Source organism: Bison bison, unplaced genomic scaffold (genome assembly GCF_000754665.1).
Source record: "Bison bison bison isolate TAMUID 2011002044 unplaced genomic scaffold, Bison_UMD1.0 scf7180017864167, whole genome shotgun sequence".
Taxonomy (NCBI): domain Eukaryota; kingdom Metazoa; phylum Chordata; class Mammalia; order Artiodactyla; family Bovidae; genus Bison; species Bison bison.
In genome coordinates, this window is record NW_011494739.1 from 7,510,059 (window position 1) to 7,533,504 (window position 23,446).

The 23,446-nt window shown below is 52.2% G+C and overlaps 2 protein-coding genes across 6 annotated transcripts in view; both read left to right on the plus strand.

Moving 5' to 3' along the window:
* SS18L1 (synovial sarcoma translocation gene on chromosome 18-like 1) overlaps positions 1-10,867 on the plus strand; it is a 27,893-nt gene extending 17,026 nt beyond the window's left edge. The window contains exons 6-11 of the mRNA XM_010841868.1: positions 568-729; positions 885-989; positions 1,779-1,871; positions 5,957-6,076; positions 7,521-7,648; positions 8,723-10,867. Of these exons, the coding sequence (XP_010840170.1) occupies positions 568-729; positions 885-989; positions 1,779-1,871; positions 5,957-6,076; positions 7,521-7,648; positions 8,723-8,749 (635 nt within the window). The 3' untranslated portion in view covers positions 8,750-10,867. The remainder of the gene's footprint in view (positions 1-567; positions 730-884; positions 990-1,778; positions 1,872-5,956; positions 6,077-7,520; positions 7,649-8,722) is intronic.
* A 423-nt stretch (positions 10,868-11,290) lies between these two features.
* Positions 11,291-18,917, plus strand: MTG2 (mitochondrial ribosome-associated GTPase 2). Of its 5 annotated transcripts, none has more exons than XM_010841864.1 (7): positions 11,291-12,386; positions 12,930-13,154; positions 14,874-15,021; positions 15,705-15,820; positions 16,267-16,485; positions 16,648-16,786; positions 17,509-18,917. In XM_010841864.1, the coding sequence occupies exons 2-7, from the start codon at positions 12,951-12,953 to the stop codon at positions 17,901-17,903; spliced, it is 1,221 nt and encodes a 406-aa protein (XP_010840166.1). In that variant the 5' UTR covers positions 11,291-12,386; positions 12,930-12,950; the 3' UTR covers positions 17,904-18,917. The 5 variants fall into 5 exon arrangements, with proteins under 5 accessions (XP_010840166.1, XP_010840164.1, XP_010840167.1 ...); XM_010841862.1 differs by having other exon boundaries at positions 11,291-12,171; XM_010841865.1 differs by having other exon boundaries at positions 11,291-12,171; positions 12,946-13,154.
* Positions 18,918-23,446: the final 4,529 nt, after the last annotated feature.

The window sequence follows — 23,446 nt, forward strand, 5'->3', positions numbered from 1 at the left end:
GGCATGCTGAGGAGTGGCGGGAGCCCCGCTGGGCAGCTTGGGGCCTTGAGCACTCAGGAAGCGTAGGGTCCAAACTGGGGTGCCCCATGAGTTTCAAAGCTTAGACAGAAACAGAGAGTGTGAAATTACTCCTTGCTTCTCGTTATGTTAATTACATACTGAGAACAACCTATTTGGGATATATTGAGTCAAATAAAATGTTGCTGAAATAGATTTCACCTGTTTCTTTTCAGTCTGTGATGTGGCTCGCATATCTTGTGCTGGACAGTGCTGCCTGGAGGGTCCCGAGCAGGGGGGCAGGAAAGGACAGGCAGGCGGGGCCCCCCAGGGCCCTTTGAGGCTACCGTCTGGGGAGGGCAGGGCAACAGGCTTCTCTGGGACCAGCAGGTGGGAGCCGCGTTTCACGTTTTATAAGTCGCCCAAAGGCACTTTGGCAGGAAGGGTGACGTGGCCCCATCAGGGGGGCCTTGTGGAAGCCGCAGCCTGGGGTGAGGGTGCAGACTGGTCTGGGGGTGGGGGGGCACCACCGGGAACTGCTTGGCTTACGGGGTCTGTCGTGTTCCCCAGTGTCCATGATGCACCAGCAGGCAGCCTCGTCTCACTACAGTGCGGCGCAGGGCGGAAGCCAGCACTACCAGGGCCAGTCCATGGCCATGATGGGCCAGAGTGGGCAGGGGGGCGGCGTGATGGGGCAGCGGCCCATGGCGCCCTACCGGCCCTCCCAGCAAGGTGAGGCCGCCCTCGGTACCGGGAACCGGTGGGGGAGGGCCGCTGTGGGAAGCCCGGCTCCTGGGGGCTGGACATGCAGGGCCCCGTGTCCCCTGGGTGGGCCCGTCTGGGAGGTTCTGGGGCTCGGGGAGGTGACGTCAGCACTGTCCCCCCAGGCTCGTCCCAGCAGTACTTGGGTCAGGAGGAGTACTACGGCGGCGAGCAGTACGGCCACGGCCAGGCCGCCTCAGAGCCCATGAGCCAGCAGTACTACCCCGATGGTGAGGCCCACTTCCTCGGCATCTGTCCCCATCCCCAGTTGTTCCCAGTTCAGTCCCCGTGCCCCCGCCAGCAAAGCACCCAGAGTCCCCTTTGAGGGTGGGGGCTGGTCTCTGCTGAGAGAAGCTTCCTGCACTGGGCTCCCTGGGGCTGGGGGCACAGTCCTCTGAATGGATGGACATCAATGTCTGAAGGATGGCCACGAGCTCCTGGTGAAGTGCCTTCAGGAAGGTGACGAACCTGAGCCAACTGTATGTCCCGTAACACCCACCTCCCAGCTGCTCAGTTACACCTTCTGCAGGTTATTTTCCTTTTCCGTGTCACCGTTCCAGCATCTTTAAAATCAGGATTTGTGGAGATGGCTTAAAGTGACTGCAGAGGACAGGTGGGATTTGGGGAGGACCCCATGCAGGGATGTGTGACCAGGTCAGGCAGTGGGCGGTGGGGAGGTGGCCAAGACCAGAGGGGTCACGCACTCCAGTGGGAGCCGGCGGCGGGATGGTGACCACATAGTGACATTAAGAGCTAATGGACACATGTGTGTCAGACATGGGGCACCAAGTATGCCCTGTAAACCTTGGCTTGTTGGCCCCAGGAGCAGGTAGCCGTCTGCACTTTAAAGGAACCTCGGCTGCCAGACAGCAGGAAGAGCCCCCACAGGGTCCGTCTAGGACACAGGACCCACATCCAGTGGCAGGCCATCCTGACCTGATGGCTGAGTCCATGTGGTCTTTCCCGGGACTGGGAAGCCAGGACCTCTGCTGACTGCTAGGCACCCCGTTTCCTTGCAGGACACGGCGACTATGCCTACCAGCCGGCATCCTACACAGACCAGAGCTACGACCGGTCGTTTGAGGACTCCACGCAGCACTACTACGAGGGCGGTAAGGCAGCTGGCTGTGAGCTCCAGGCCTAATGTGCACAGGGCCTGCAGAAATGGGGCAGGTGCTGATAGAGCTGCCAGGGTGATGTCACCCAACTGATTGGGTGCCAGCTGGCCCTGGAAAGGACTTCCTGCTGCCCCCAAGGAAACCCTGAGAGGAGAAGGGCCACTAATAAGCTCATGGGTGATGGGATCAGGGCCCCCAGTCTGCTGGTCAGGAGTGGGGACAACGTCAGGGCTGCCAGTGGCCCAGGAAAGAAAAGACGATGCGAATGGAACAAGTGACTAGAAAGTGTGACTTTTGGGGTGACCTTTTTTAATTGTAAAAACACGTAATGTTGCCATTTTAGCTGTTTTTAAGCACACACTCCAGGGGCACCAAGCACGTGCGCGTTGTGTGATCACAGCATCGTCTCCAGAGCCTTCGTCTTCCTGAGCTGCCCATCTGTCCCCAGGAAACACTCCCTCCGTTTCCCCTCCCTCTCCGGGGAAGCTGGCTCAGCCTCCTCCTCAGGAAGAGCCCCACGCTGCTCACCAGGGCGGGCCTGTCGAAGTCTCAAGTACAGTTTGTACCCTCGCTTTGGGTTACAAGCATCCCCCTCCATGATTGATGAGGACTTTGCTAAGACGTCCAGTGACTTCTTTTAGGGCAGGTGTGGCAGACGGCACGGTTTCCTCCTGGATCTGGAAACGTTTTGTTCCACCTGGTTAGTGACCCCCGCACAGGACCACACACGGTACTGGCCACGCCTCAATGGGCGGCCTGCCTGGTCTTTTTTAGCTGGGAGGTGGGGGTGTTTCTTTCAGAGGAGTGGTCTGTGCCCTGAGAAAGGCAGGGGTGTTGGGTGGGGGTGATAAGAGGTGGCTTGAAGCTGACATGAAGGACTTTCCCGTAATTAGCTTTGTCCCCCAAGGGAATGAGGAACCTCAAGAGACACAGGTGGCTGGTCCTGGTATTGTTCACAGGAGGCAGGCGCCCTGAAGGTTCCCTGGAGTGAGAGGTGCCAAGAAGTGGCCCGGGGCACAGCAAACCCAGATGGGTGGGACAGGGTTGCTGTCGGGGCCACTGCAGAGCCCTCCATGGAAACCTTGACGTCCCACTGGCATTTCCTCTCCAAGAGGTTTACAGGAGCAGAGGCTGGACACAGCCAGTGTCCACTGTGGCATGTCCAGGGCACTGCTGTGGCAGGTCCCCTGGGTCACACCAGGTGTGCAGCACCAGGGTGTCTGGATGCTGCCTTCTGTGTAAAACAGCGAGTGCTAAGAGCACACCCACCCACCATAAACAGACGAGAAATACTGGGGACAGCGATGGAAGTGACTCGGGGGTGATAAGGCCAGGCTGGGCGGGTGGTGCAGGCGGGCCCTGGGCCTCTCCAAGGTGGACTGGGTTTGTTTTTAGATTTCAAATTGCATCAATGTATCTGTCCATTTAGAAGTCAAACTTCGAAATAGTAAACATTATTGGCTCTCGTTGAAAATCAAAGCACTAATCCTGTGGCTGTGCAGATCTGTCCCCAACCCCCAGTCCCCGGGTCAATCCTCAGTTTCTCCCAATGGTAGTGGTGACTATGGGTGGGCATTCGGGACAGCAGGGTGGCTCTGCCCCAAATGGCTGCCACTCAGGCCCCAAGGCTCATCTGTGCTTGACGACAAGGTTTTATAGACAAGTCACCATCATGGGTTTGTTTCTTTGGTTTGTGGCCACATGCCTGCCACATTTATTAACACCAGCCTCTTCTTTCACCAATGAGTGTTTCCTTTTTTCATGGCCACGTCATAGACTGTCGCAATATTCTTAAAGATAGAAACAAATGAAAAAGAGCAGAAAAACAAGGGAAGTTGTCGTCTCTGCCCCAGTGGAGGGAAAGCCCTGGGTTGTTCCAGGAAGGGCAGAATCTGGGCTGCCTGGCTCTGCTGCTCCCACAAGACCCTCTTGAGAACCCCTCAGGCATGTTCAAAGAGTCCTGCCTCTTGTTTCAGAGTTGTCCAAACCAGCCCATCTTCCGCTGAAGTTTGGCCCTGGGTCAAGGGAAGGTTTTTCTGGGTACGTGAGAGCTGCGCTGCATTCTCACTCACTGCACACCTGCTGTGTCCAGGCCTCAGCGGCTGCTGCTGTGAATTAGCCCCTTTACCTGTTACCACAGAAGGAGAACAGGGACCTCCTGTTCCTGGAGAAACCTGCCGAGTCTCTGATGCACTTCTCAGGAGACACAAGGACAGTGAACCCACATCTCCACCAGTTGCTGACACCTCCTTGGCCATTGGCTGTCCCATTGGCCATTATTGCTGGGACTGGCCATGGTTGTGAGGAGGGAGCAGAGGTCAAGATGTTTCCTTAGACGGTGATCAATCAGAAAGACGGAGGAAAGACTTCCCTGGTGGTCCAGTGGCTAAGACTCCACACTCCCAGTGCAGGAGACAGGGTTCGATCCCTGGTCAAGGGAATAGATCCCACCTGCCACAACTAAAGATCCCACATGCCACAGCACAGCTAAGAGCTGGCTCAGCCAAATAATAAATAATTTTTTAAAAAGACCTGGCAGGCTCCTCAGAGTCCACCTTAGAGAAGAGTTTGCCCATATCACAGAGCGTGTTCCTTTTCTTTGTGTGCAGCTGGAAATGGACTTCCTAGTGGGGTTTTAAGCCTTTCCACATGAATTTGCTCTCAAAGCTGTTATTTTTAAATGTACATTATCAGGATCCCAGTTTTTAAATACTTACAATTTATAATTCCTAGAAGAGGACAGTTATTTACAACTGGAAAAATAATGTAGAAAAATGGGTCATTTGGATTCCATTGTTCATAACCTGGCCTCTTGTCATGGTGCCTCTGTCTCTTACTTCCAGAATATGTTCTGATTAAAGAACAGCAAAACAACGAACAGCTCTCCTTTCTGGGCAGGCTGTTCCCTGGCTCTCGGATGCCACAGAGGAGTAAACTCCTGGGCCCCCGGCCTCCAGCTGCTCCTGCTAGAGGGTGGGGTCTTATGCAAAGTAGGACCCGACTTACTGTAAGTTAAAGGGCACGCACTGTGGTGTGAAGAGCAAAGCCCTATTTGAAAGAAAACAATGAAACCAGGCCTAAATTGGTCTTTGTATAAAGGCACTACGAAAACTGAATGGAATTTAATCTCTACACCAATCTAAAACTCTTGTGATCTGCGTCAGGAAGACTTTGTAGAAATATTTTTAATTTTTATTGATTTTTAAAATTTTATTTAAATATAGTTGATTGACAGTGTTGTGTTTCAGGTGTACAGCAAAGTGATTCGGTTATACATATATACATATACTGACATATGTACTTTTTTTAGGTTCTTTTCCATTGTAGGTGTAGGATTTTTAAATGGTTGTTAACACTCGCTCTTAACCCTTGATAACTATTTGTTAATACCCTTACCACTCTCTCAACTTTTACTATGAGCTTTCTTCCCAAAATGAGGCTTTTAGCATGGGTGCTGGCTGGCTAGTTAAGATTTTTGAAAATGAGAATTAAGGCATTTTCTTTGGAAAAAAAAGAAAAAATGAACCTAAAACATCTCTGGGACTATACCCACATATAGATGAAGAACACAGAGGCAAATTTCTGCATCTTTTCATCCATGAAGTACAGGTGTGAACTGGTATGCACATTTGCCTGTGAAACAAAGGTGCACTGAAACATGTGGGGTCCCTTTGAACTGTGGGAGTCACACAGCCTTTCCCTGCGTGTGTGTCCAGATCTCCTTCTTATAAGGACACTGGATTAGGGCCCAGTCTAATCCAGTATGGCTTCCCCTTAACAATTACATCTGCAAAGACCCTCTTTCCAAATAAGGCCACAGGTCCCCGGGGTCAGGACCTCAAAGCCCTGGTATCAGGCTTTGTTTTAACTGCAATAGTCTTTTCATTTTGGCTGTATATTTGTATCTCTATCAGATAGTAAGAGAAAAGTATAATAAAACAATTTGTATTGTTGTGGAAAAGAAAAGGTACTGGAGCAATAGAGTCAAATCTATGGAACCCAAAGCAGCCCATACCTTGGGGGACAATGGAGCTGCCATTGTTCTCTGGAAACAAGCTCACGTCTACTTCCCTCTGCAGGAAACTCACAGTACAGCCAGCAGCAGACAGGATACCAGCAGGGCACGGCACAGCAGCAGACGTACTCCCAACAGCAGTACCCCAACCAGCAGAGCTATCCCGGACAACAGCAAGGCTACGGTAAGGCGGGGGCGGGGGGGGGACGTTGTTGCAGGAACGTGGTCATTCAGTGGGTACCTGCACACTTATTTTGAAACAGCTGTAGGTTTCCAGAAAAGCTGTGGGGAAAGCTGATGGTTCCCCGTGGCTAACCTCTTCTATTCCCAGCGCCCCGTGGGCACAGCTAAGAAACCAGCACTGGTGCGTGGCCGTGAACTGAACCCAGTTTCTTCAGATCTCATGGACCTACCTGCGTGTCCTCTCCTGTCCTGGACTGTCTGGGGTCCCACAACTCCTTGGGTTGCAAGTTGCTCGCACTTTCTTTGTCTTTCCTGACCTTGGCACTTTGAAGAGGGCTAGGCAGGCACTTTGTAGACCCTCCATCAGGGTGGGTTTGTCTGGATTCTGAAAAAAAGGCCATGGTGGGGAAGTGCCTTCGTATCCCCTCCCATGGGTGTGACTTGCCTCTACTGAGGCTGACAGTGGTCTTGTGGTCCATGGCGCCTGTCAGGCCTTCCCACTGCCCCATGCCCTCCATCCCCTACTCCAGACTGTGTTGTCACTAGGTCTATCCCCACCTGAGGGGGCATCATCCACATAGATTGTCCAGGAAGTCTTCTCCAGGGAAGATAGGTGTCTTCTCCCCTGTTCACTTAGTTATTGATCATATATTTCTATTGGTAGGTACTCACAGGTACTGATGTTACAGATCGGGTTATGATCCAAACTTCTTTATTTTATGGTTCAAGCTGTCTCAGCCCTGCCTCTCGGGAGCTTGGGTTGGTGCCTGTGCCCCTTGGATGTGCCCCCTGCTTTTGGCTTTGGGCATGTGCTGCTTTCTGGGACCACAGCAGCCCTTGAAGCAGCTGGTTTTGGAAAAACCCCTCAGCCTTTGTCAATTCCGCCTATCCTGTCCACTTAGGCTTTGAGGCACCATCACTGTCTTGCGTGGTTTTCGCCGTTTGCTGTGCATTTAACTCATGTTTACAGTGATAACTGTGACTGTGTAAACTGGTCCCAAGAAGCAGGTCTAGCGCTCTGACAGCAGCCCCCAGTCCCCGTCTGGATGTTGGGGGGGTGGTGCGCATAGCTGGAGCCATGGGGGCATAGCAGGGTTGGCCGCCAGCTGTGGTGCTTTCACTGCTCAGGTTTAATGTGGCGGAAAAACGGGTGCCGATGTCTCAGGGGCTTCCCCAGTAGCTCAGCTATAAAGAATCCACCTGTAATGTAGGAGCCGCAGTAGATGCAGGTTGGATCCCTGGGTCGGGGAGATTCCTTGGAAGAGGACATGGCAACCCACTCCAATATTCTTGCCTGGAGAATTCCATAAACAGAGGAGCCTGGCGGGCTACATTCCGTGGGGTTCAGACACGACTGAATTAGCAGGAACGCACGTCTCAGGGGCTTGGGAGGACCTGTGGGAGAGGGTGTTGGGGGGTGATCTCACGATCCTGCTGTGTTCTAGGACCCGCCCAGGGTGCCCCCTCACAGTACTCCAGCTACCAGCAGGGACAAGGCCAGCAGTACGGAAGCTACCGAGCATCTCAGACGGGCCCGTCCACCCAGCAGCAGCGGCCTTATGGCTACGAGCAGGCAAGCCTTCTGCCCGTTTCCAGACCCACGCTTCACCTTGTACATCACATGTGACAAAGGTTTCCCCTATGGCCGTGAGGAATAATAAAATGGGACAGGCTGGCTCCCTAGGTTCCTCCAGAACATGAATTCTCTGAGCCTGTAAGGTTTTTAAAAATTTCCACTTCAGTCAGACACAGCTGGCTCTTTGTGTCCTAAACTCGCCTAGAGTCTCGTCTTTCACACCTTGGATGTCTCCCTCATGCCTGTTTCCCTCATGTCTGTTGCGTGCCTGCAGGTTACGGCACCTAGGCAGATTGTAGAGCTTGCATCTTGCCTGGCACAGTTGGATCTGTCTGGGGCAGGAGCAGGGTGGTAGGCGGGAGGAGATGGGTCCTGGGCACTCTGGAGTCTCCTTGGAGGACAGTCCCGGGCGAGAGGTGACTATCTATCAGTGACTATATGGTAGGTCCGAGGCACTAATGACAATTTACATGGCTAATAAAACCTTAAGGCACTGTGTGGATTAGGGGTGTTTTTCTCTTGGTACCTGAATAGGTAAGGTCCTGTATCTCATTTTTTAAATACTTCTCACCTTGCTCCCTAAAGAGAGATAAAGAATGAGCCAGTTGTACGTAGAGAATGAGTTTTCAACAGGAGGTACACAAGCCCAGGGCAGAGTTATTAGGGGAGCAAAGCTTTTTGGCTTTTGGAATGTTCCAGTGAGCGTGTGGGAAGCGGTGCCAAGGGGAGTGTGCCTGGGGAGCCCGTCCCAAACCTGCTTACGGCAGGGTCAGGGGGGGATGTGACGGGGTGCCTAGCCCAGGCCCAGTGCGGTCAGCTGCTGTGTGACCACGTGAGCCAACCTCTTCCACCCACTGACCTAAGTCAGTCATCTCAGCCTGGATGGTGGCTTCCAGAACATCAGCTACCCACCTGCCTCAGAACACAGGCTGAGGCATTTGGTCGCTGGCCAACCATGCTCATCCACCTCTCATCCTGGGCGTGGGCTGGGGTGGGATCTGTCTCATCCTCAGGTGTGGACCCTCCTACTCAGGCCTGTTGGGGTATAATCTGTGTCTTGCTCTCTTGCAGGGCCAGTACGGAAATTACCAGCAGTGAAGGACCCGCGTCTATGAGGAATCCTGAGGCGGCATGTCCGCCCAGGATGGACAGGCCAGTGACAGCTCTGAGGGGCTGTGACCTGTAGGCTGCCCCTCGCCTCACGCAGCGTCTGCTTGTGAAGCACGCACATTTCATGCGGGGTAGGACAGCAAGCGTGCACGCTGGTGCCAGATGGCGCTTTGATGGTGTGACATATTTGGTGCTGTGTATAGTATTGTATGTCCATACAACGGAGAGGTTGTCCCTTTTTGTCCTCCCCTCCATGTTTCTAGCTAGCTTTAGGGGTCCCATCATCATTGGAGTCTTCTCTGCCCAGTGATGGGACAAACCTACCAGAGGCCGCAGTCTGCGTGCTCTTATGCACAGACCTGAGGTCTGACTCTCCTCTCATGTTTGTACTGGGGGTGTAAACTTGTCTCTCACTGGCTGCACTGCCCCTGGATGGCAGCCTCTTTCTTCCTGGGCCTCAAGGCCGGGGAGTTGGGGAGGCATTTTCTGTAGTTTGCATCAGTCTCTGTTGTTACCCAATGGAAAGGATAAATAAGCTTCACTTGGAGAGGCTGTGAACCTTTATTTCCAGACCTCGCTCCTTACCTGTATCTCTGGTTCTGTTTATCCAAAAAGTTACACGTTTTTGTATTACAAAGTAAAGAGGGATCAATGACTTTGTTCCAAATAAGTAGGAATCCAACAAGGCAACTGTGATCAGCCTCACCCAGGGAGAGTGGTATCACTGAAGGAAGGAGAGGGTAGTCCTCTGGAATTACTTTGGGTTTGACCCTTGTTTATCGGATGGTCGTTTCTGGAATTTTAATATGTAATATGCTCAATTCTAAATTCATAATTTAAAATAGTGACATGGAATTCTCCAAAGAGTTGGCAAGTTATTTTATACTACTTCTTCCAGGACCTGCTTATTCAGATCTCCAAGCGAGCATTCCTTTTCACTTAGGAATATCTGAAATTCACATCTTATTTTTAAAGAGAACACCACTGATTTTACTGTGTTCTTCCTAAAAAGAAGGAAGGCTCTTACGTAGAGAAATTTGAGTCATTTTTACATTCGTAGGACATTAAATGCCATTTAAATTCTGCACAAACGTTAAAGATAGCTCATGTGGAAAAGTCAGGTCAAAGGAAAAATTCTACATTTCACTAGTAAGTCATACAGACATTTTATCAACCTTTACTTGGATAATAATACCCATATTTATTATGGCCCCTTTAAAAACATCTTTGGGTAAATGCTGACATATTTCCAAGAACCAAGAAAATACAAAAAAAAATCTAATTCTTGATATCTCAAGTCTACTGACGGTGATGTTTTAGTGAAGTCTTATGTTTTAAAATTTTAAAGTAGTACTTTATCCATAATTGGATGCTTTGCAGTCTATAAGATATTTTTAATGTGTTTCTAGCAGAATGAATTCCGTCCCCACTGGGAACACGGCGGCAGTTACTGTTGCTGTTTTACAGATGAAGCACCAGGGCTCTTTGAAGGGACTGCTGGGGTCCAGGACAAGTCCTGTTCTAGGACCTTCTGCCCTCTTCTGTGGAGGCAGAATCACACGGACAGTGGGATAGAAATGTTTATTTTGTAGACTTTCGGGTTTTAGAAACCCTTAATACTAGTAAGGGCTTAAAAAATACATCTCTATATTAAATTACTTAAGTGAGAGCCCTTAATTGCTAAATGACACAGACATTAGCAATTTCAATTTAGGGAGTCATTTCCCTTCATTTTGTTCTGTTCTTTCCTGACAATTTTCATAGAAGTAATTTGCAAACTCAATCGGGGATTAAAATTTCCCGTTGAAAATGTTAAAACATTTCAGAGAACTGTGAAAATAGTTTATTTTTATTCTTTGCCAATATGGGAATATGCCTTTTGTGTATGTGTGTGTGTGTTTTTAAGTGCTGTATTAATACTTTTTGAAGGAAAAGGACACTTGAAAAAAACGTATCCCAAAACTTCAATCTGAAATGTCTTACATTAAGAATTTCTTGAATGTTATGTATATATTTTAAAAAGCACTTTGTGAAATAGTTTGTACATTTATTTCCTAATTTATACATGATTGTTGGTGTTAATATATTTAATGATTAATAACAAAATGTTTATTTAACGTGCCGTCCATTTTTATGTAACGTGGGGAGTGATGCCAGCGGCTCGTCACTCTCTTGTGTCTCTTCTGTCTGCGGAAGCTCAGGCCGAAGCGAGTCGTCCGCGCGGCGTGGTCGGTGCCGCCTGGTCTCCCGGCTGAGGTGCGGGCGGCCGGGCGGTGACGCCGCGTCCGGACTCGGCACCTCCGGCCCGGCCCGGCCGACCGAGCATCTCTCCAGCGCCCAGCCGGAGCCTCGCCTCGGGGGTCGCTGAGCGCCGGCGGCAGCTCAACCTCAGAGCCAGAGGTGGGCGTGTGACCGTCCAGCCGTGACCGGGCAGGTCGCCCCGTCTCGTTCACGAGCACAGGCCGTCCTCGGACAACCGTCCTCGTCCGCCGTTTCTCTCTTCAGTCGGACTTTGGCGTCTTGTTTTATGCCTTTGGTGTGATTAATAAACTGGCTCTTCGAGAACCGACCTGAAGACTGAGTTTCCGTGAGGTGATGGGGAGCCGGAAGCCGCGGTGGGAGAGGGTTGCCCGACTCGCGGTGTCGGAGTCCCTGGGTTCAAAGGAAACACCCGCGCACTTGTTGGAAACCCTCCTCGGCTCTCCCCGGACGCCCGTAGCCCCTCCCCGGACGCCCGTTGCCCCTCCCCCTCCCGCACATGCGCGCTGAGGAACCCTGCGCAGGCGGGGCCGGTCCCGGAAGTGATCCCTGGGGGCGGCACCGGAAGTGACGTGCCCCCAGGGTGGTGAGTGTGGGTAGCGTCCGGGCACCCGTGGGAGAGGGTAAGGGGACAGGCGTGGGACCAAGCTCGCCCTCGAGTCCCTGGCCCGAGCTTCCTGCTCCCCTTTAGCCCGCGTGGGCGCGCTCCGGCAGGCCGGAGACGCCCTCTGGCCGAGGTCCTCGCGGGTGTTCTGTACTTGCGGTGGCGCGGTCGCACAGAACAGTGTGAGCGTGAACACGCGTGTGAACAGTTCTGCAGAAGCAGCGTCCTGCTCTGAGGGCAGCTCGGGGCAGGCTGGACCTCTTACACTCGTCCTGGTCGGGCACCCCGGTCCGTCCTGCTCGCAGGCCTGTCCGGAGGGGCTTCCTTCTGTAGAGGACCCTTCTCGAGCGGAAAGGAGAACACGATTTTAAATGATAGTTCTCAGGCAGATAGATTTTAGCAGCGGAAACGTGTCCAGAGTTAAGGAACGCGACATTGATTCTTTAAAAATGACCTCTGCCTTGGTGCCCTGGACGGTGGTCGTGTGTGTGTCCCGCATTTGAAGAACTGTGAATCACTGGTGCAGTGAGGATACTACGTGAAGTAGGCAAGTGACAGCCTCTCTTGAGTCTCAGCCTCCACTGCTTTAAAATGGGCGTGCAAAATGTAGGGGTCCGAAATCCTGGCACTGTCTCTTGAGACAATTTAAGGAGGGTGTAAAGACCCCCATTTGAAGGGGAGCATTCAGGGAAACAGCAGAGTTGGTGTTTTTATCTGGAGCTGGTGACAATGGCGTTGCTTCTGCTCCTGGACACCCGCAGGGTAAGGAGAAGGACCAGGACAGAGGAGCGTAGACATGGCCTCCTTGGCTGGTGGTGCAGCCTTCAGTTGATATCCAGCTCTTCTGCTACTCCATCCAGTCTCTGCCCAACAGCAAGGCAACTGAGGGTGGTCCTGCAGGGTATTCTCTTGAAACAGAGCGGGGTGGGAAAGGAGTCTCGAAAAGCAAATGGGAAAAATCCAGTATGAAGTGTTACCCCTCATAGGGTTGTAAGAAACAGATGGGTTTGTTTTGGGGGGTTTTTTTGGCCTCAAGACTTACGGGCTCTCAGTTCCCTGGCCACAGAGTGAACCTAGGCTTCTGGCAGTGAGAGCCCAGAATTCTAACCACCAGGGAACTCCTTCCAAGTGGCATATGGGCTAAGAGGGCCTGACTCATGTGGAAAGTGGTGAGTGAGATGAGAACTCCTTTCATGGGCTCATTTATTTCAGAAACCTACATCAGGATTTTTCTGGCCCAGGCACCTACACTTCTTTAGTTTTGATTTCATGTTCAGATTTAAACCAGATGTCTTATTTTACCAGTTTGCCTTTTGTTAAGGAGTCATGATACCTTCAAGGCTTTTCTCAGCGAGACCCCAAGCGATGTTGGAAGGTGTGGGGTTCTGGATGCTAGCAGCCCGCGTGGTCCCTGGGCCCAGCTGCCTTCTTCTGCTGCGCGCTTCTCCCAGGCTGCTCTCAGTCAGCTGTGCGGACTGCACCAAGCACCAGGAACCCCCCAGGAAGCAGCCACTCTCGGAGAAAAAACTGGTGAGACTTCTAGAAACCCTGAAGGGATTTGCCTCCAGTTTCCTCATTGGAAGTCACAGGGTGTTGTTTTGAACTCCCATTACCTTGTCTTCATTTATCCTTGAAAATGAGGACATGAGATGAAGGCCTGTGGATACCAAATACCGTGCTGGCCAAAACTGTGGTGGCCCCAAGGTGGTGCCCAGTGTGCTAGAAGTGATGACCCTTCTGGGTATTCTCTCCCTTCACCAGGAGGGTGCCCAGGCTCCTGTATCACAGCTTATGTGTCTGAGATAAGTATTATATATATTCTTAAATGCATGGAGAAGGGAACGGCTACCCACTCCAGTATTCTTGCTGGAGAATTCCATGGACAGGAGAGCCTGGCGGGCTGCAATCCATGGGGTCACAAAGAGTCAGATACAGCTGCGTGACTAACACTTTCACTTTTCACTTTCATATTCTTAAATATGTGTGAATAGTTCTTAATTTATAACATTGGAGAGGGGCGCATAGACGTTTAGTTTTATAGTTCTCAAAGTCTTACACTGCTTTTGTTCTTCTATTTACCAAAACCTATTTAAAATATGAATGATCTTTAATTAAACTGAAGAATGTACGTGTTTAAGACCACTTTGCGTTCTCCTAAGTAGGGGGTTCCACATGAGGCTTATTAGGGCAGAGAGTACTTCCCGTGGAAAAACTTTGGCAGTCAGCAGGTGTACTCAGATGTGTCAGCTTTCCAGGGGTTGTGTCTCCTGCCTAGAATGTAAACACTGACTCTGAGTTTTATCTTCTGTACAGTGCTCATCAGTTGTGCTCTTTTCCCATCAGGTTGCTTCCCATCATGTTCAAAATTATGCACCGTGTTTTTGACTAGTAATTCATGGTTTTTCCATGTGGTGGTGCCAGAGCACCTTAAAATATGTGTGTGTTTTCCTTTTTTAAAAAAAGATCTGCTTATGGAAATGCAGGTGCCTTGGTCCCCACGGAGGGGCTGTGTGAGTGGCCACATCTGCCTGTGCGCTCCTGTGGGAAGCAGGCAGGCTTCTTGGGACAGGGCAACTGGGCTGGGGTGGTAGCCCCAACTTGCACCCTGGCACCTCGGGCAGCTGGACATCTTGTGTTAGTGAACATTTATTAAACATTAGCCTGGTTGGTTAGTTAGTTCTGATTCTTTAGGTCAGTTGTAGCTCCCTTAGGGACCTGGAGAAGAACTTGCTCACAGATTAGAGCTCTGTTTACATCACCACATTTAAAAATGTGGACCTACTCAGTTGGCCAGAGAAGACTTCTGCTTTTAGTGGGAAGCCTGGCAATGGCCCAGGGACTGTCACTCTCAGTGTCTCGTGCTGAGGAACAGAAACTTCGTTAGTAAAGGTCTGTTATTTCAGTAGTGTGTTTCTGTTTGAAAAAATCTAGGAAGACGCTGTATTTAAGGAGTGTCTCCTATGCTGTGCTGTATTTAGGTTGTTAGTGTTACGTTTGTCTCTGGGGTGTGTATTCCACGCTGACCACTCTTTACATCTGCGTTGTAGATTTACATTTGCCTACAAATAGCAGTGACTTCTGGGAACTCTTTCTTATATTTGCATTTTAGGGGAGATTAGCAATGTTAGTATCATTAGCATCTAATTTTAAAGCTCTTCCTAGGTAGAAAAGGTACCTTTCAAATGGCTACTTGGTCCTTGGAAGGACTGTGGAGTTAATACCAATCAGGGCACCCTGTGCTCTCTGCAGAAACAGCATTTTGTGGATCATCGCCGAGTGCTCGTCCGAGGGGGACACGGAGGCAATGGGGTGAGCTGCTTTCACAGTGAACCCCGGAAGGAGTTTGGAGGCCCTGATGGTGGTGATGGAGGCAACGGGGGCCATGTCATCCTGAGAGGCAGGTGCCGTCGGGCAGCTGGGGAAGTTCAGTGGGTCTGCCATCTCTGGATGGGGAGTTTGCACCTTCTTGCCCTAACAGGAATTTCAATTCAAAACCTATGTGTGGACATCATTTTATTAAATTACGTGGATGTTCACATTTAGAAATTTCACCCCAAACCAACTTTCAAACCAACTTTGATGGTTTGTTGTTTTTTTCACATTTCAGGAACATAAAGACTATCAGGGAATCTAATTCTGGTACCATATGTCCAAGGGTTAAATCTGTTACTGTTACTGTCCCAGTCAAGTGCTGAAAGGGTGTTGATCGCCCCTACACACGTGGAGCACAAAGGCCTAGCAAACTAGTCCGCTTGGAGTTGTAGCCATTCACAGCGTGGTAATAAAGTGGACCTGTTTTCAAACTCAACAGTGATATTGTGGGTAGTTGTGAAGTTTTTGGAAACTGTAGTATCTTTTATTTTTATTTTTTTATTTTTTAATTAATTTATTTATTTTTGTAGTATCTTTTAAATGAAAATAAGAATTTAGCTTTTTCAAAAAGTCTCATTGCTGGTTTGGTAACTTTTGCCATGACTTCATCCCATGTGCATTCTTAATCTGAACAAGAGAAACTTGACGAAATGAGATGGGTCTGCCTTTAACGCAGAGGGCGATAACGCTTCCCGCTTTGACTTCCAGTTGACCAGCAGGTCAAGTCTCTGTCCTCTGTCCTGTCGCGGTACCAGGGGTTTGACGGTGAGGACGGCGGCAGGAAGAACTGCTTTGGGCGGAATGGCGCTGTCCTCTACATTCGGGTAGGCCAGGCGCGGAGTCCCCTGTCCACCCTGTGGGCCGTCAGGTTCCCAGGTCCTGCGAGTGGTCCAGAGGGGCCCATCTTCCACGGAGCAACCCCAGACGGGGACTCTTTGTCAATTTCATACCATATGCACCTGTGACCTGTTCACGGTCACAAGACGATTCTGTCTTCCAGCGAGGGAACCCACAGGTCCGCAGTCCCTATCTGCAGCCCCGCAAGCCTCCCCTGCCCTACCCCCCGGGGCATCTCCATGTGAGCAGTGGGTTCATACCCTCAGCATCGCTCTCATTCGCAGATGCTCTGCTCACCCTGATGCTATAGAAGCGCTACTGGGAGAAGCCATTGTGCAGCCTGCCCCACAGAACCCTGAGGGCCCTCCTCCCTCTGGGAGCTTGGAAGTACCCCCTTCTCTAGAGCCCCTAAAAACGCTTTGTTGTGTTTCAGGTCCCCGTGGGCACTTTGGTGAAGGAGGGCAATGAAGTCCTGGCTGACCTCTCGCGCCCAGGAGACGAGTTCATTGCAGCAGTGGGCGGGACAGGGGGAAAGGGTAACCGCTTCTTCCTGGCTAACGACAACCGCGCACCCACGACTTGCACCCCCGGACAGCCGGGCCAGGAGCGCGTCCTCTTTCTGGAGCTCAAGACAGTGGCGCACGCTGGACTGGTGGGTGTTGTGCATCACAGCGGCCGGGCAGCCCGCTTTCTCCTATCAGATCCTCTTGGCTTCATCAGGAGCCCTGCTCTTGCTTGTCCCCCGTTCCCAACCTGAGACTCACTGACCCAACCAGTTACAGACTCTGTGGTGATAGTCTTCACTGTCTTCCAGGTTGGATTCCCCAACGCAGGGAAGTCCTCGCTTCTCCGGGCCATTTCAAATGCAAGGCCTGCTGTGGCCGCCTACCCATTCACGACCCTGAACCCCCACGTGGGGATTGTTCACTACGAGGACCACCAGCAGATAGCAGGTAGGATCTCTCAGAGGATTAGGTGATGGTGGCATTCAGAGCCATGCTTATGTAACTTACATGCAGCCTTGTTTTTCTTCATTTAAAAATTGTAGTTCTTTATCAAAATCGGTTTAGATTTGCTTCCCACCCCCTCCCCCAGGCATCTGTTAGAGGCAGTTCGGGAATTTGAGTTTAAATTTCAAACCTGAGGAAATTACTCCTTTTCACCACCTCTATTCTTCTCTTCCATCTACGGGGAATTCGGCAGCATCAGTCATGTGGACAACATGTGATTTTAAAAGCTTTCCCTGTACCATTTTGAGAGAAGAAAACTTTTTCTAGAAGATAATGTACCCATTAAAAATAGTAAGCTTGCTGGCAACGTGGTTTGTATAGCACTATATATTTTCAGAGGACTCTTTCATAATTTCTATCGGTAATCAAATTATTAATAGATTACAGGAAGCCGTTTTCCCCTTTTTTGAATCACTTTTGAAGCCAGAGAGATTAGAATGTGTTAAGTAGTTCTTATTAGACTGATCTGTCATCGTGCCAGTCACCCAAATATTTCAAAGCATTAGCAAGACTGGAAGCTGCAGTGCCTCAGATGGAATCGGCCTGGTGAATCAGCAAGGCGGAAAATTGAACGACTTCACTCATGAGATATTCTTTGGAAGGAAAGTCTCAGTGCTCAGAGGCCCCCGGCTCCCCTCCTGACTGTCTGCTTGTCTCCTCCACAGTGGCTGACATCCCCGGCATCATCCGGGGTGCCCACCAAAACCGGGGCCTGGGCCTGGCCTTCCTCAGGCACATCGAGCGCTGCCCCTTCCTCCTGTTCCTGGTGGACCTCTCGGTGCCAGAGCCCTGGACACAGCTGGACGACCTGAAGTATGAGCTGGAGCAATACGACGAAGGCCTGTCCAAGAGACCCTACACCGTCGTGGCAAACAAGATCGACCTCCCGCAGGCCAGGGCCCGGCTGCCCCAGCTGCAGGCCCGCCTGGGCCAGGAGGCCATCGCCCTGTCGGCGGCCACCGGGGAAAACCTGGAGGAGCTGCTGCTGCGTCTCAAGGAATTGCACGACCACCATGTGGCCACCGAGCTGGAGCACGGCCGCCAGCCGCTGCGGTGGTAGCAGAGGAGGCGGCACCTGGCAGGCCAGCAGCGACTGGAGATGAGGAAGGAGCCCCAGGGAATTGGGAGGCCTTGGTGCAGGTGCCTTCCTGCCAACCCGGGACTCCCAGCCAACACAGCCCCTGCCCTGGGACAGGACCCCTTGGGCAGCGGACGCTCCTGCCCCCGCCAGTCTGTCTCCAGTGCTTACACGCCTGCCTGCGTGTGAGTGACGTGCTGCAGTGGGCTCATCTGTGTTAATTGGCCCCTAATTATTAATAGCAGGGACTACACACTGGCTGACGTCACCAGTGGGCACATGGACAGGAGCCAGCATCAGCAGCGCTGACTCGCAGGTGGTGGCAGCTGAGGCAGAGGTGGGCCTCTGATGCCACAGCTGTTGACACCTTTCACAGGGATGCTCCATCTGCTGCATGAGGCAAGGGGCGAGGAAGCTTTAAAGCAGGTGCCCAGCTGTGAAGAAACAGGGAATCAGTGAGGGTGACGTCCGCCCTGTCATCCCAGACAGTGGTGTGCTCTGTGGAAGCTGAGCTTCACGACTGAATGCTCCCAATATCCGACCTGGGCCTCACGGTGGGTTATTAACTGCAGGCTGTGGGCAGGGTGTCGGCAGCCTGAGCCCCAGGGTGGTCAGGGACAGGTCTGTGTTTCTAGGTGTCACTGGGAGTTGTACCCACACCTCAGGGTCCCCCAACTACAGATACCCTAATGAAGACAAGCCCAGTATCGAGCAAAGTGGTCTTAAACTTCTGTTTCCCCCAGCTAAAGGGGGGAAACAGTCTGATGCCCCTGACGTGTCCCTGAGGGGTGAGGGAGGGCAGGGGAACAGGCTCTCTGGGAGTTGGCCTCAGGGTCTCAAGGCATCTGAGCCTCTGGATCACTCAGACCTGCGTCGTTTCTGCATGATGGGGGCTGGGCAGACCTCAAACAATAAGCCAGCGCCTCAGCTTTCAGGAGCAATTCTGTTTTGATCTAACATCAAATCTGCAACAAGAACAAGAGTTCTTTACCCGAAGCTTTATTTTAACGTCTTGTAATTTCAGAGGTCCTTGTGTTCTGGAAATCAGAGATGGGTTTTGCATCTATTTGTTCTCTCAGGCCACCACAAAGAGTAAAGCCAGGTCTGAGTAGCATTTAATTATCAACGGCCTTTCATCTTGCTCACAGGGCCCCTGCCACACTCACTCTTCAGAGGCGGAGACACTCAAGATGCCTGTGTAGCTGACCCACCAGGGGCCCCACTGCAGGGGCAGAGGCTTGTCCAATTCTTGCTGTGTCCCCCAGAACCTCAGGACCTGACCCTCAGGGGCGCCAGTACATTTGTGGAATGAGCAAGTGTGTGGTGGCAGGTATTTAGTGCTTTTAGGTTGCTTTTAAAGACATTTAAAAGACCAGGTGGAGGCCAAGCCAGAGCCCCTGTCCCAGATCCCCTAGACCTGCCTCTTCTGGCCGTTTTGCTGAGTGACCTGCTCCGAAGTCTGAGCAGCTCTTACTACCTTGATTAGCCTGGAGCATCACCTGTTGATCTCTGGCCCCGAACAGGGACTTGCTTTCTCACGCTTTCTCCCTGTACCCTCCCTGGGTCTGTGTTGGGCCACTGGGGCGTGGGCTGTGGGGTCCTGGGTTTTCTCGCGGCTTTCTCCCTCCTCCGGGTGGTGTCTGTCCAGTGTCATCCCTGCACACTGGTTCCATCTCCCCAGAGCTCGGCCACCAGCCTCCCCTGAGGTCTTCTCTCCACTTCCTCAGCCTTCTGTTCCCCCGTGGATGACAGTGGGCTCAGCACCTCCTGAGCCAGGGTGGCCGCCGCCTCCCTGCTCTCTTCTCCCTCCTGCTTTACTCTCAATTCATCTGCAAAGACCCTGTTTCCAAATCAGGTCATATTGTGAGTTTCCAACTGATGTGTATTTGGGGTCCTCTTCAGCCCCTTGAGCACCCTGTTTCATACCGAGCTGATGCCCCCTCATCTCCTCATGCAGCAGCCTAAGCGGCCCCATCCTTGTACGCACAGATCCTTGCCCCACCCCTGCTTGGTGACCCTCTCCCTCGCCTGGCCTGAGTCCCCCCGGGCCCCCCTGCTCCATCACTCCAGCTGTTTCCTTGCCACACCGGGGACCCTCCAGTAAGGATCCTCTGGGAAACCAGGCTTCTGTGCTGTCAGTGCCCTTCTCAGACACCCTATGGGTGCCCCCCGGCTGGTGGCCCCGCAACCGTCTGACCAAAGCCAGTCTCACCTACATGGACCCTGCCGGCCTGTCTCAGGTATGGGGTCCCTGGTATGTTCATCAGCCGCCATGTGGCTCTTTGAGACACAGCTCATTGGTTTGGGTTTCATCCCAGGGCCAGAACACCAGAGGAAGGAGGACAGACTTGCTGGGCCCATAGTAGTTCGGGTAAAACACGTGTGTGGGGATACACACCAGTGTGTTTACAGATTGGCAGGGGGACATTCAAAGGTCACGGAGAGGCAGGCACCACCCCTGAGGGTTTTGTCCTGACTGGTCAGTGGTGGTCAGGCTTGGGGGTGGAGAGGTGGCTGAGGCTCTGAAAGCACGTGAGATGCCTGGTCATGTTATCACGTGACGAAGTCACACAGAACTTGAGGTTTGATGGGTGGACTCAGAGTCTGGGAAGGCGAGAAAGTTCTGGAGGTGGATGTTGGGAATAGTTGCACAACTGTGAATGTGCCTAAGGCCACTGAGCTGTGCACTTAAAATGGTTAAAAGGGTAAGTTTTACATATATTTGACCACAGTAAAAACACACAACTATGCACACGCACTTGTGTGCACACGTGCAGTTACGTGTGCACACGTGCGGGTGAGCACGCGCTGGGCACTGTTGATGCCATCCGTCTCATCGCAGGGTGGCTCTAATGCTCAGGCGCACCAAGGCCAGGGTGTCTCCTCTCGTGAAAGGGCAACAAGGCAGACGGAGCAGAGGGGACACACAGGCCTTGGGTGGAGCCAGAGCCGCCCACAGGCGTGTGAGCACCCAAAGAGGGGCACCTGGAGGGGTCTCTCTGTCTTGGAAACCTTTAATTCTCTGGAGAAAAAACAAATTTTCCGTGTCAGAAGTAGCCAGGCACCAGTGGGTCGGTATTTTTCCAGAGCCAGGAGATGTCTCCACTTTCTGCTATGGTCTTGGAGTGGAGGTGGGGGTGAGGGGCAGGCTTTCTGCCTCACTGTGGTCTGGGTGGGCTGCCTAGCCCATCGAGCCCACTACACTTGGCACTGGGATATCGCAGGCACTGGGATATGCCTGTCACCCACGCCTATTGCCTGGTTTTATCATCTATATGCCTGGGACGCATCTGTAAGGTCCAACGGAGTAGGGATACCTGTGGTCTGGCCTGGGGTCTTAAACTTGCTCACTTCAGCCCCACCCTGGGTACACAGACCCTTCCCCATGTGGGATCATCTGGGACCCATGGCCAAGGACCGAGCAAGCCTTGGAGTCTAGAGGGCCATGCCCCCAAGACGCTAGCATACTGTCCCTGGCCAAGCCTAGGGGTCCGGGCCACAGGCAGCCACCAGCCGCCCACCCGCAGGCCCTTCCCATAGCTTCCAAAGAGCTGGATGGATCCTCAGAGCTCAGCCCCTCCCTGTCATTGTCCGTGAACACAGGGAGGGTCACCACCTCTCTGAGATTTGAATTTCAGACTCACAACAAAGAATGCGGTACTTAGCCACCAGATTATTTGTTGTGACTCTGAAATCCAGGTTGCACTGAGCTGTTTTATCTGATGGCGGAAGTGAAGGTGAAGCAGGGGGAGGTTGCGCAAACACATCCCTATTGACGCTGGCCCTGGAGGGAGGGCTTTGGACTGGGCCACCTGGGGGAGAGGCTCCACCCATCAGGGTCCTGCCTTCTTCCCATCCCTGGAGGGGCAGAGAGCCCACCCCGATGGCCTATGCCAGGGCAGCACCAAGTGCTCACTTTCAGCCAGCTGCCCTCTGGTGTCCTTGGGTGGCCCAGCAGTAGTGATGGTGGCACCGCCCCACGTGGCTGCCTTCTCCTGATCAGGTTGGGCCAGCCGGCTCGTCAGGACCACGGAGGGCTGTCTGCAGTCCATAGCTGATTAGCGGGCCTCCGGGGAGCACCCAGCGCTGGTCCCAGGAATCCTCTGTGTGGGCCACAGGGCTGCTGACCCAGCATGGAGGTTCCATCCAGGAGCTCGGACCGAGGGATACTGACTTCTTTCAGTGATCTGGCATCCTCAGTGACATGGGCTTCTGACTCAGGGCCCCATGGGAGCTCAGGACAGCGTGTAGACACCGTCCATCCTCGGTCCTCCCCCACCCGGAGTGTCTCGCAATTTGAAACACTTGGGTTAGAATTTGACTCCTTTCAATTCAAAGATGGTCCTCTGTTAAAGTGCACATCTCCCCTCTCTAGAGTAGTTAGCCCATCACACTTTAGTATGAATTAATAGGTTTGAGGAGCTGAAATGAGGGGCAGACAATTCCCAGGCAGAGCAGAGCCTCAGCTGACACAGAAAGCCCTGGGCCCTGAAGGGCATCAGGGAGGGGCCAGCAAGGAATGGTCCATCCACCTGCCCACCCCCGTGGCTACTCGGGAATCTGGGGTTCTGCCAAACTGGGGCCCAGGGCGGAGGGCAGGCCAGTCCCTATCCCATACCTCTGCTCAGAACCAGGGCTTGCTGAGCCCTTTGAGGACTGTCCAGCATTTAAAGCAGAGCGTTTACAGATCACCCAGTTTGACGTGTTTGAATTTGGAAGCCGGTGACTCTGGAATGTCACAGATGCATTTTTAGCCCAGCACTACCACCCCCTCCTCCCCTTGCTCCAAACCCTCCCTGCCCCTCCCTTCTCTCCTGTCTTTCTTCTTTCTCGTTTGAAGGATATTTTTGTGCCCCTCTGAGATTTGTGTCTGACAAGCTCCACAGCAAGGCACTCCTCTGGACACAGAGCCTGCCACCCTGGGGACAGGACGCCGGGTACTGTGCGGGTGCCCTGTTCAGTGGAGAAGGAATTTAAGCCAAGGCAGAGTGCCTGGTGACCTGTGGACGGGAAGTATGTCACAGGCCAAAAGCCTGGCATCCTGCCCTTCCTTCTTTAGAGCCGGTATGTTAACATACCAACAGTCATTATTTCCTACCACCAGTCATGACATTTTTGAATCACATTGTTAATCAACGGTTGTGTTGTGTGCTCAGTCACGTCCGACTCTGTGACCCTAGGGACTGCAGCCCACCAGGCTCCTCTGACCATGGAATTCTCCAGGTAGAAATACTGGAGTGAGTTGCCATTTCCTCCTTCAGGGGATCTTCCTGACCCAGGGATGGAACTCTTGTCTCTTGGGTGTCCTGCATCGGCAGGCGACTTCTTTACCAACTATGCCACCTGGGAAGCCCACCATCATCACAAACAACTAATTATTATTTACTAAATGATTAACTCACTTCCTCATTTTTTATTAAAGACAGAGCCGTCTCATGAGCAGGAATGTTTCTTTCCCCTCCCCCACCCCAAGACAGAGGGATGCCAAGCTGGGCCATCACATTACAAAATGTTATTTTGTGCTG